Source organism: Taurulus bubalis, assembly GCF_910589615.1.
Source record: "Taurulus bubalis genome assembly, chromosome: 17".
Taxonomy (NCBI): Eukaryota; Metazoa; Chordata; class Actinopteri; order Perciformes; family Cottidae; genus Taurulus; species Taurulus bubalis.
Window position 1 is genome coordinate 15,930,753 of NC_136605.1, and position 13,172 is coordinate 15,943,924.

General features: G+C 42.7%; 1 protein-coding gene across 1 annotated transcript in view; it reads right to left on the minus strand.

Annotated features, from left to right (window-relative positions):
• The window catches only part of cacna1ia (calcium voltage-gated channel subunit alpha1 Ia), a gene marked incomplete at both ends in the record, with an annotated part of 99,528 nt that overhangs the window by 22,705 nt on the left and 63,651 nt on the right, over positions 1-13,172 (minus strand). Inside the window, 15 exons of the mRNA XM_079233630.1 lie at positions 124-233; positions 1,352-1,503; positions 3,627-3,819; positions 3,968-4,057; positions 4,178-4,303; positions 4,675-4,801; positions 5,013-5,191; positions 6,912-6,980; positions 7,171-7,294; positions 8,297-8,397; positions 9,016-9,744; positions 9,980-10,134; positions 11,028-11,118; positions 12,246-12,401; positions 12,542-12,659. Coding sequence (XP_079089756.1) covers positions 124-233; positions 1,352-1,503; positions 3,627-3,819; positions 3,968-4,057; positions 4,178-4,303; positions 4,675-4,801; positions 5,013-5,191; positions 6,912-6,980; positions 7,171-7,294; positions 8,297-8,397; positions 9,016-9,744; positions 9,980-10,134; positions 11,028-11,118; positions 12,246-12,401; positions 12,542-12,659 — 2,520 coding nt within the window. The remainder of the gene's footprint in view (positions 1-123; positions 234-1,351; positions 1,504-3,626; positions 3,820-3,967; positions 4,058-4,177; positions 4,304-4,674; positions 4,802-5,012; positions 5,192-6,911; positions 6,981-7,170; positions 7,295-8,296; positions 8,398-9,015; positions 9,745-9,979; positions 10,135-11,027; positions 11,119-12,245; positions 12,402-12,541; positions 12,660-13,172) is intronic.

Sequence of the window (13,172 nt, forward strand, 5' to 3'; positions counted from 1 at the left end):
AGTTATACGTGTGAGCATAGTGCTACAAATAAGCACACAACACATTTACACAGAAAGGGACACACACACACAGTCACGCTGCCACACACACACACACACACACGGTATAAACACACACTGTACCTCTCTTTGAAGAAGCGCCGAAAGCCGAAAGCGATGAGTTTGAGTACTGATTCCAGCACAAACGTAGAGGTGAAGAAATAGTTGCAGTACTTCAGGGCGAGATCCAGAGACTGGAAAGAGAGAGTAAAACAATGTGTATGTGTGTGTGTGTGTGTGTGTGTGTGTGTGTGTGTGTGTGTGTGTGTGTGTGTGTGTGTGTGTGTGTGTGTGTGTGTGTAATAGGATGTAGTATCAGCAGCAGGAGGAAACTGTAGAATTGGAATTGTTCCCATTGTTTGTAGAATTAAATCAAACATGCCAGAGGGAAAAAATGGGGCATCTTCTATTCATAGCGCCACAAACACTCACACATTACATCCCCAAACAAACATACATTTTTAAGCTGAAATGTATTTCCAGAGTATTCAAATATTCCAAAGGCAAGGGTGTTTTAATTGTCTTAAACAACCAGTACAGCTTCCTGCTGCTTCAGAGACCGGAGATGATCCAGTTTGGCTGCTTTCTCCTTTCATAAATAGAGCTGTAGCTTCTAACAAGTGGGAAGCTGCCAAATGTCAAGACAAACTGCTGACAAATACAGCCGAGACCTGTGATATTTATCTGATGCTCGGTCAGTTTAAGGAAGCGTGCTCTATTTTAAAAGGTCAAACGGGCATCTTATCTCAAGCATAATCACTTTTGCTCTCCCTCACATAAAAAAACAACAACCAACAAGCGCTATCAGGCATTTGAACTTTCATTCATCGCACATGAATGGACAGATAAATGTACTGTACAGCTAACACCACTCAAATCAGCAGTGCAATCACAGCTCCTTTGTATGGACTGCAGCTACTAGAAGCACACGCTACAGAGCCTGGATGCAGTTTCATGGTGGCTGACCAGTCAGCGGCATCACTGTGTCTTTTTAAGATGCTGCTATTTGGGGAACGGAAAGCTTTAGGAGCTGCAGTCTGGTGTAGGAAAACAGCCACACATTTGTTGACAGACATTAATACTCTGCATTAAAAACCCATCACAAGTTCTTCCTACTGAGATGGAGCTTGTAAATGAGCCTGTCTGTTTTTATCCACATTTTGTGGAACAGGCGCTTTTGGGGAAGTCAGAGCTAAGTTGCACAAAACACTAATTATTATAACAGAAATGCAAGAATGCAATATGCTTTTCCCTTCATTTGTCTAACTTGCATCCACAGCCACCACATACACATCTGTGCAGCTTTGCTTACATGAGGTTGATTGTAGTGCTCTAAGGACATGGTGATGACGTTGATGCAGATGATGAAGGTGATGATGAGGTCCAGGTAGTGATTTGTGCACAGTGTGTGGATCATCAGGCGTATGCTGCTATAGCTGGCAAAGTAGGGCAGTTTCTGGGCTTCTGTTGGTAGAAAAATACATCAATGAAGCTTTTAAACACATTCAAATTGTATTTGTATCTGATGTGTGAAACAAAGTATTATATTGACCTTCAGAGATATAAAATACTTCTCACGATCTACAGTGATCACTCAAACCTTCAGGCGAGTACAATCAGAACTTATATTCAAGCCTAATATAACAAACTGCTCCTGTTTCTTATTGAAAAGCACAACAGATCACCTTCTGTGTAGCAGAGGATTTTTCCAGGGAAGACTTGCTCCACACTGAGCGCTTAAAAGCTCAAAATGTTTGATCAATCTGGAATATATGGAAGCCCGTTTCCGCAACACACAAAAAAAAAGATGAAAAAAAAAGAAATTATGAGATAATAAAGTCGAAATCATGAGATAGAAAGTCATAATTATGAGATAAAAAGTCATAATAATGAGATAGAAAGTCATAATAATGAGATAATAAAGTCGAAATTATGAGATAAAGTCATAATTATGAGATAAAAAGTCATAATAATGAGATAAAAAGCCATAATTATGAGATAGAAAGTCATAATTATGAGATAAAAAGTCATAATGAGATAAAAAGTCATAATTATGAGATAAAAAGTCATAACAATGAGATAGAAAGTCATAATAATGAGATAATAAAGTCGAAATTGTTTGCACCCTGTGGACCTGGAGAAGGTTCAAGTCTGCCTTGAAGAGTGTGTGTTTAAGGATTCCCTATGTGATGAAGATATGTTCCATATTTGTGTGGACCTAATGTCAGAGTATAATATGAAATTAGCAGGAGGTCAGTGAAGGTCTCAAGACCTGTGTAGCCGTGAGCTGCCTGTGGCGAGTTACCGGGAGTGGAGTTTGAGGGACGTTAAGACAACGTTTAACAGTGTTGACTGTTGTTGGCGGAGGCTGCGGCCCACAGTAGCCTGTGTACTGTCCCCAAATAAACCACACAATGAGCAAGATAACGTATCGTAGCTTTCCTGCTTTTACCGGTAGCCTCTTTGAGAAACACATGCAACAGCTACATTAATAGCAATGCTATTATTTGTTGAGCTAAAACGTCAACAGTGACGCTTGCATATCGTTTGCATGGTTAGACCGGCGAGGGGATGAAGAGACTTGTGAAGACAGCGCAGATAACAGGAAGGAGAAAAGCCAACGTCACTGAAGCGCATGCGCACTTACTATCTCATAATTTCGACTTTTTATCTCATAATTTTGACTTTTTATCTCATAATTTTGACTTTATTATCTCATTATTATGACTTTTTATCTCATTATTATGACTTTCTATCTCATAATTTTGACTTTTTATCTCATTATTATGACTTTTTATCTCATAATTATGAATTTTTATCTCATAATTTTGACTTTATTATCTCATAATAATGACTTTTTATCTCATTATTATGACTTTTTATCTCATAATTATGACTTTCTATCTCATAATTATGACTTTTTATCTCATCATTATGACTTTTTATCTCATAATTATGACTTTCTATCTCATTATTATGACCTTTTATCTCATTATTATGACTTTTTATCTCATAATTTCGACTTTATTATCTCATAATTATGAGATTTTTTTTTCACCTCTTTTTTTTTTTTGTCGCGGAAACGGGCTTCCATAGAAATACCTATCAACAGGAAGAACAACTCTGACATTGTAGAGGACATTAGCAGTTATGACACTTAATGTTTATGTGTTTATTTGTATTTGTCTGTCCCCATTTCCATCTCTCTTTCTTTAGACATCACAAATTCTGATTGGTCTTGTTCACAGCTCTATGCTGATAGAAAGTGATTCTTTTGATGTGTCAAAGTAACAACAGGGGTAAAGTGAGCTATTCAGGCAGTTTATGGTTATTGTTTGTATCATATATTTTTTTTTTTATGTTTGTACAATTTTTTTTACCTGATTGTACCCATTGTTTCTCTATAAATCTATTCCTGCATCATCTTTCTCACTGTGCCCTCCTTTGTATCCTTGTTTCACTTTATTCCTGCCTCCTCCTCCTCCAAGTGTCATGTGTCTCTGCTTTTCCTTTGACTCTTTCAGCTTTTGGCCTCTTCTATACTCATTCTATCAATCAATTTCTCTCCTGCCATTCCGCTTTCTTACTTCTCCTCTTCTTTTCCATGCGCCGTTGACGCTTCTCCTCGCGCCTTTTCGCCTCTTCCACTTCCTGGTGCTGGCGGCACTTGTGGAAGTTCTCCACCACCACGCCAACAAACATGTTGAGGACAAAGAAGCTGACGATGAGGAGGAAGGAGATGAAATACAGCAGCATCCACGGGTTGTTGTTGGTCACCGGCTGAGGTTGAAGTGGTGTGTTTGTTCATGATGTGAATTGATATGAAACGATATGAAAGAAGGAGGTAAGAAACAAAACCGAGATAAGAGGGAAGGACAAAATGATTTAGTCAGATTAAAGATTGTGCCTGAAGCTCATATGCGGGTACCTGTTGGTCCACAGCCACAGCATCCAGGCCGTGATACATGATGTTTACCCAGCCGTCCTTGGAGGCGAGTACAAACAGGGACATCAGAGCCTGGACAACAGCAGGGAGAAAGCAGAAAGGAAAACTGATAAAAAATAATGTCCTGTTACACATTCCCAGAACAAACATGATGCACACCAGACATGCAGATAACACACATGTGACACTGACCTGCCCCAAGTTGTCAAAGTTGTACTTATGGTGGACCCACTTGTAGTTGGCTTGCAGACAGTCAGACTTGTTGGTGATGTTTTTGATGTCAAGGCCGAAGCAGTAGAAGAACTTGCCTTTAAACAGCTGTCAGTAGAAGAAGAGACCAAGCTTTTGATGCTGTCTGACTACTTATATAAAAGAGAGAAATAAGCCTTCACAGGCTCCGCTGATGAGATAAAAGGGTGCTTTTGAGTGAAATAATGAGCTGGTCAAAGATCCCACCAGCTGAAAATGTTTTGCAGTGATGAAAGAAGTAGGAAGACAATGAGATGTACTTTAGACAGACATGCATGTGTGCTTCAATGGCATTGAGAGGGAAAGGGATGGAGAGATTTACATAAAAAAAGAAAGAAATCATAGTAATGGGCAGGCAACCATAGCACACACAATACACTGTATTACATTATGTATGCATGCAGCATGTCTCATCAATACAGCTGTTCTCGTTTTCCTACCTGCACCCCAAGAATGCCAAAGATGATGAAGAACGCACAGCAGATGAGAACAATGTTGCCAATGGGTTTGAGGGAAGTGATGAGGGTCTCCACCACCAGCTTCAGCCCTGGAGCTCTGCTAATCACCCTGAGGAGAGCAGAGGGGGGAGAGCAAGATAAGACAAATAAATAAAAAGTGTCTTATTTAAATGTAATCCTTATTTTACATTTTCTGTCCATTTTTGAGATAAATCTTTGCTTTTTACTTGAGAAGATAATACCAAAAACAAGGCCGATTTTCAACATAACATGAAAATCCGCATATGCAATTTACGTCCTAATTATTACTTTGTCCATACCTGAGGGGACGCAGTGTTCTGAGCAGCCGGAGTACTCTAAGTACACCCAGGATCTTGGCCCCACCCGCCATGGACACAACAATGTCAATCAAAGACACAAAAACCAGGAAGCCATCCAGAATGTTCCAGCTGCTGCGCAGGTAAGCCTGCTCACCCACATACAGACCCATGGAAACCACCTGGAGAGAGACAGGTTGGTGAGGCAGCCTATTACGACATGGACTGTCTGTTTCTGAACCAGCTCTGTGAAATAAACTGTCAAGTGTGTTGCACAACAAAAAAAAACAAGGTGAAACTAAAAGAACAAGTGGATGAGAGTGGAGATACAGACATGAAAAGTCATCAGCAACTGTAGAACAACAGGCTGTTGACACTAACAAGATATTTTACACACTCAAGCTCACACACACACACACACACACACACACACACACACACACACACACACACACACACACACACACACACACGCACAGACATACATACATACACACATGCCAAGAGGGTGTCCAGAGCAGACATAGACTTCATCTCACATACATAATATGTGCGCAAAAAAACAAAACAGAACACACACAGCAAAATGGCACCCATGTTTAATAATGAGATACACACACACACACACACACACACACTTGCAGGTGACACACATTTATTGTAATATCCATTGGTGCAGCGATATGCTGTGTATGTCACAATGCTTTTGACTTTGCTCGCAAAAACATTGTGAAACCATTTGACATTATCATGGTCCTCTGTGACGGAGAGATGTTACACAGGCATTGTAATACAAATGCACACAGCTGGATTTGGTGTTTTACGAAGCAGCAGTGGGAGCATCAAAAATCTGCAACTGACATTTGAAGCTGTTTGCCAAGTGTCTGGTAAAGCTTCAGAGGGACGGTGGGGGTTAGCGTGCAAACATATCAAGGTGGTGGAAAGATCAGCGCCTGGCAAACATTTTACTGTAGATCTGAATGCCAAAACGTAACAACAACATATAGAGGTCACAATTCTGATTATATATTGTTGTTTATTCTAATAATTTATTTATTCTTTGTCATATAACTACAATCTCTCAACCTATTTTTTAATAGAGAGAGAGAGCTAAATTGTGTCTGAAGCTGCCTCATAAAAAAAAATAGTTCTGAAAAGTTCTGCAACATGCTGACCAATTCCTCAACCCTGCTGTGTTTTTTATGTGGCTGCACCTTGTACACAGCGCTAGACTCAGTGGTGGAGTCCTACGGAGAGATTAATGCCACACAAACAAGCAACACACATTATGAAGATACGCAAAGACTTGGACAGACAGAGACACAGAGGGGAGGCATGTACGGCTCGGTCAGGGGGCTGACAAGCCTGTGGCTCCTTGACGGGCTGTGATTGGTTAATAATTGATTGTGGGAGTGCATAATTGATGGCCCACTTGTGCCAAAGTCTTTCGCAGAGACTACAGAGACAGTGGCGGAGGGATAGAAAATAAAAGAAAGGAAGGGTGGGGAAAGATTGGGAGTTGGGGAAAAAAAGCAGACTGATGAGAACAGAGGGACTTTAGGGAAGTGGAAACACAGACTTAAAAAAGAAGCAGTCAACATCGGCGAGGAGAGGAAGAAGGAGAGAGTGTGGGGGAGTGCTGGAGATGGACTGCATCCAAAAAAGAAGACTAGCTGCTAATTAATGACATTGCTTAATTGCTCTATTCTCCAAAGCAACATGGGAATTGCCAAGAAAGAAGGGTAAGGGAGGGGTTGGGCTGTAGGAGCACTGAAGCGAAGTCAATTCAGCAAGAGAGACAGACAAATAGGGAGGACAGACAAAAAAGATGACTGTGTAGCGCCCAGACTGTAAGGGCACAGGACTCATTGGTAGTAAAAGAGACAGGTTGCAAAATGTTACCTTGAGTGTCATCTCGCTCACAAAGATGGCAGTAAAGATGTAGTTGGAGATGGTGAGAAAGACTCTTTCCTGGACCCAACAGAGGGAAAGATAGAGAGTTAGACGGAAAGAATAGATGGGATAATAAGAGGTAGTAAACTCTCACGTACTGTACCTTTAAGATACACTTTAATTAGTTTCTCGAGAATACATGGAGCTATCTCAAAAAGGCTGCAGACAGGAGCTTCTAGGCACAGATCCATACTTCAGAGGAACTTACCAAGCTGCCCTGTAGTATCTTGGGCCTCTCCAGAGCGACTGTAATGCAGTTGGAGAAGATGAAGGCCAACACCACATAGTCAAACAGCTTATGGGCGATGATGGACTGACATATCTGTCTGAATCTGGAGGGGAGGAGAGGAAAAGAGAGGAGAGCAGATCATGAATGAGTTGAAGAACAATAAAGGAAGGTTGGAAGCAAAAAGTAGATGAATAGAGGTTGACCACACTCTGCAGAGACACGTTTTAAAGACTTCTTCCATCCAATCAGAATGGTTGCCAAGTCCCCTGATAGTGCAAGGGAGTCCCCTTACATCTCATTGAATAAATAGCCTCATTCATCCACTGTTTACATTGCTCCTAATTCAAAACAAATTACATTAACAACACTTTCTGAAGCACCAGACTCCTGAGTACAATGCTCTGTTGGGAGGGCAGAATAAAGAGATGAGAGAGAAACAGTGAGAGAGAGAGAGAGCGAGAGAGAGAGAGAGAGACATACAGAAAGAGATGGGACGTATAAATAGCGAATATGCATTTTAAACCTTAACATGTGACACTGTGCACTGCCAAAACGCAATTAAATATCTTTGTGACAGTGTTTATTGGAACGGATGAAAAGAAATAGAATGAATCCAATGGGAGAGGGAGTGTATTTTGGAACAAGCACAGGGACATTTCAATGCCTTTTATTAACCAGTTTCTATTTAAACTTCAGATTTCAATACAGCATCACTACAAGTTATTGTAGAATGTAATGGATTGTTTTACATTCACCCCCTCAGGCCTGTTTCTTGCTCTCCAACAGGAGGCAAGGAAATATCAACAGGGCAGTGATCAATACTCTAATGTAGTCCTTCTCCGTGGAAGCTTGGCAACCTGTCCTTCCTATTGATGAGGTGAAGAACAGAATCTGCCCACCCATCCTTGATATTGTTTTGATGAAACACGTCCTGTGGCCAGCCGATAATGTTTGTGTGAGAGGCTGCCGGAGTCTTTGGCTACGAAACAGCCCACATTTTGCGGCAGCCAAATTTTGATGCAGACAATCAGTGAATGCGCTGTAGACAACAGATTTGATTGAAAGTGGAACAGAAAAAGGGGTTCGGGGTGTAAAAGCGACTCACTTGTTCTGTGGGGAGAATAGGAAGACAGACCAGTCCTCTCTGGACTCACACCACTCTGGTTTGTACGCTTCTAACATCTTCTGGACGCGGAAGCACAAGCTCTGCAACACACATATCAACACACGCACATCATGGCATGCACCCAAACACACACACACACACTCACACACACACAAAGACCATGCACCATGCACAAAATAATCGGGCAACAAACCGCCTGTTTAGACTCGATATTTAAATTATTTACGAAAGTGAAACACTTCTATAGCAACAGCTCGGAGCATCCTCCGACATTACCATCTGTATAGCTCTCTCCCCCGCTGTCTAAATAGTCCTTTCTAATTAATCTTGTTTCTCTCATACACAGACTTGTTTACAATGAAAACAATGGGACTCCCACGAGGCCCAGGTGATAGGGAGTGCAGGCTTCATACAAACTACTTGAAAATCCTACACAAGAGAGTGGGAGATTACCGCACGTGTAACATCTTGTACTTTAACAACAAAAGCTAATGGTTTGGTTATTGGGAATCACAAGCTCACATTGTGGTTCTTTGTTCTTTTTAGACGCTGATACAGACCGTCTCAAGGATGCTTATCTGAGTCTGTGTAATTGGAGTATCATAGGGAAGTCGTATGATTACTCCACTTACTCACCAGGCTTTTCCTAATGCTATTACCGTTTTACTCCCTCCCACACACACTAAACGGTAACTTACATATTCAATGTCATCGTCAAGGTCCTCCCGGTCCTTGCTGCGTGTGTTAACCTGGGGGAAGACGTCGGCCATCAGCTGGCTCTGGGGGTTTGCCCCTCCGGCCTGATCAGTGTGGTGTCGAGGAGGCAGCTGGAGAAGCTGAGACAGGGGAGTCTTCCCATTGCAGTCTTGGTGTACCCCTCCTAAGACACCCAGAGTGTCGAGCCCACCTCCACCACCACCACCACCACCACCTCCACCGATAACCATCCCCTTGTGGAGAGCATGGAGCGTAATTGGGGGCAGCGGGAGGTGTGGCAGGGCCGGAGGTCCTGGGACCTGCAGCAGGTGGGGCAGCTCCAGTGATAGAGCTCTGCGGTCCCTCCTGGGTACAAAGTGGCCCGGCAGCATCGGATGAGGAAGGTGAAGAGAGTTTGGAGCAACAGCGGGAGGAGAGAGGAGAGACTCCTCCTCATCCTGGTTAAGATGATGGAGGTGGCGGCGCGGCGATGAAGAGGCACGGGGACCCCGGATACGAAGGCTTCCTCCGACTACTCCGCCAAGACCCCCCAGGCCGTAGCCATAGAAGGGCCTTGCAGAGGTGGGGGTGAAGGCTGGACTAGCGGTGGGAGACGAGGAGGAGCACGGGCGGCATCCTCCCAGGCTGTTCCAGCTGGAACGACGGGCCCACAAGGCCTGAGGGTGGGTAGGCTGTGGGCGACCCCAGTTGTGATAACTTCGACCTGGAAACTGAGAAAGAGAGGGAGAAGTTTGTTCCATGGCCTGTATTGTATTTCTGAGCCACACTCTAGATCGGCTCTGGCAGTCCGGATTACAAACAAAAAATAAACAGAACCAATCCATCTCACTATAAGGAATAACATAATAACATTGTTGCCGCAAATGATTGCTCTTGTCAAAGGTATTTCCTATGAAATTACTTATATTTATAAATTCTCAGTTTCCAAAAGTCTGTTCCACTTACCATTGCCCTCTGCTCCAAGTTGGCCCGACCAAGAGAAATAACACTGTTCTTCCTGGAGCCGAGGGCAAAGGTCAACCTCTCCCCTGGAAACAGACCATGGGGAAGTGCGGACAAGTCCAGGTGCCCATTTGGGGTTAGTGTAGAGATCTTTGGGTCTGTAAGAAGGACGGAGTGGAGAGAAGGAAACAAAAGAAAAGGGACAAGTGGTGATAAAAGGAGGGAGGAGGAGAGGTAATATGGACGAACAGGGAAAACAGTTCAATAAAAAAAGAAAGCATTAAACAAGCCCTTCCCTCCTTCTGTTGCATAACATGGCACACTCCATCACGTTACAACATAAACGTCCTAAAACAATGTTATGGGCAGCTCAGAGAGGCAGAGGAAGGATTAATTTACACTAAATCACCTTAGAGGAGTCAGAGAGGGGCTCGTAAGGAAGAAAGAGAGGAATATCTGCCAGTGGTTTGTCCGCTCTCTAACATCTTTTAGTGGAATAGGACTCCAGGAACAATCAACTTTCTAAATGCTTTTCTTTTCAGGTAAGCTGACATTTAAAAAGGCACATTTGGGCTCAGAAGGACTGCGATCAGACATCATCAGAGGCCTTCCTAATGTGCTGCTGAATGCTATTCCATACTGCATGACACTTCTGCTGATTCCTGGGGAGTTCACTTTTGTTTTGCCTACAGCGTGAAGAGGGGAGGGGGGGTGTATGGAGACGTGACATCTGGCATGCATTATTTAAAGCTGGTACATCTTATATTTCTGCCAGGAAAAAGATAGTTAGACAACAGGCAACAATTTTAATGCCCTCGGCACAATGAAACAGCTGATAGTGCTGAATGGCTGAATGGCTGGATGGCTGGAGGCCTTAAAACACATATATGATAGTACACCTTTTACCAGTCAGACTGAAGAAGGCAAATATCTGAGATTATAATGCTGGGAACAGTTTTGCATGTTTTCAATTCCGTTGAAATATGATTTCAGAGGTGAGATGAAAATCAATCTTTATTAAACAATAAAGCCCCGAAAGGCATTTTAATACCTGAGAGATGCAGAGAGTCTTTCTGCTTATCATTCTCCTCAAAATTACAGGAAGACCTGTCATCGTCCGAGTAGGAGCGGTTTGCATCACCCTGCATGGGAAAGAGGGAGGAGATGAACAGGTGAGAGAGAAAGATAGACAGGGCGAACATGGGAGTGATGGGGGGACACATCAAGGAAGAGGAGACGTAATGGAAGATGAAGGAAGAGTAAGGAGCAGAAAGTGGTTGAACGTGTAGAAATAATGACCAATCACAAGTTAATTTAAATAGTAACCGCCAATCATTCCTTCTCTCCTATTACCAAACTCTCTAAAGGGTGATTTTTTCCCAAGCCCAGCTGGTATATTTCACTCATCAAATCTAGCTCTCAAACACTGAGGTTCAATTGTAACCCAGTTTATCTATACAGTTTACTTGTTTTCTCATCCGTGAACTATAAAACAGGAACTCTCCGTCTGTGTGTCCTTCGCTTATCTCGGGAACCGTTCATCTGATCTCCTTTTCACTTAGCGGGTGTATTTCTGGGGACGCAGGAGCGTGGAGTGTCATTTGGAATTTGGAAACGGGGGAACAGGGCTCTGCAGACCGAGCCGAGCACGTCATGTACAGCGAGCAACACTTTTTCTGCTGGATGCTGGAGGTACTGACTGAACTCTCCTTCACTTCCCTAGAGCCAAGACACACGCGTTGATAGCCGACAGGAACGGAGCCACAGCACTCTGCCGTCGCAAATCAAATTGTGTACGTGTTTGCCGCAAATATAAATATACATACATAAATCTGTGCTCTACTTTATAGAAGTGCTGTAATTAAGTAAAAACAAGTGACTTTAATGCCTATTTGGAATTTATTGCATCCGGTGAGTGTTTCTGACCAATGTGTTTCTGACCGATGAATGACCAAGTAGCCGCACTAAGCCGTGTTTCTGGGTGTGACGCAACTATGTCCAGACAGGTGTATTGCTGAGGAGCCATGAAAGTGCCGTGTCAGTCAAGTGTGAAGTTGTTTGATGAGCGGTTCTCCAGAAAGCTCCAAACAGCACAGGCTGAGCCCAGTTTAAACAGGTTTTGCATGGGCACTGCACTAGTTTCTTCAACATATGACTGATTGTGTCACATTCTCAGCTTATAGCAAACAATACAAAATAGAACTACATGACATGATTATGTCTTTTGCAAAGTGCATACTATCCAATGCCCTGAATCAGTACGTCTTACCTCAGCTTGGAAACCTTCAACCAAGATGGCAACCAGCAAGTTGAAGAGCACATAGTTTCCGAACGTCATAAGAGCTACAAAGTAGAGAGCGGCACAGGGCGAGGTGGATGCCATCCCATTGTACAGCACCATGTTCCAGTCCTCCTGAGTCAGAATCTACCCAAAATACAAATAATAGATAGTACCGTACATACACAGACAAAAGAAAAAACACCCATTTGACAGCAGACTTAATCAAGTTATGAAACTAAAGTTTTGAAAGTGTGTGTCTGTGTGTGAGTGTTTGTGTGTTTAACCTGAAAGACGGTGACAATGGCCCAGAGCAGAGAGTCAAAGTTCTTCCTGTCTGGCACTGTGTCTCCTGCATCTGTCTTCAGACTGAACTTACAACCAAAGATATGCATCCCCAGGATACTGCAAAACAAGAGGAGATTTGTCTCGTGATTCAGCCAAACATGCTGTCATGGAATAAGACTCATGGGCTCCATATACTCCATATACTCCAAATACTTCAATGATACCTGCAGACAATGTGAGGAATTATGGTATTGGATATAAAAATAGACAGAGTATAGATTTAGAGATGATCAAAAGCAGAGCAATGAACAAACCCTTACATATTCTGTACATAAACATATTGCAAAACCATTACAATCTTCTATTTCTGTTTCATTCCAAGCGTTACATTTATGTCTTTCACTCTTTCCCTCCCTCCCTCCCTCTGCTCTTTTTCTTCTCCCTGCACCCATCTGTTTGCTGTCACCAAGGGACTGTGAAACCCAGACAACTCATTCATCGCAGCGTTCTTTAGGGGTTTATGAGAGGTTTTAAAAGTTGATGTCTTAGCCGAGAGGTACTTTACATTAACTGCTCACTAAAAGCTACAGGGGTGAAATGTAGAGGCAAAATGCTACTTGCTCAGCAGCA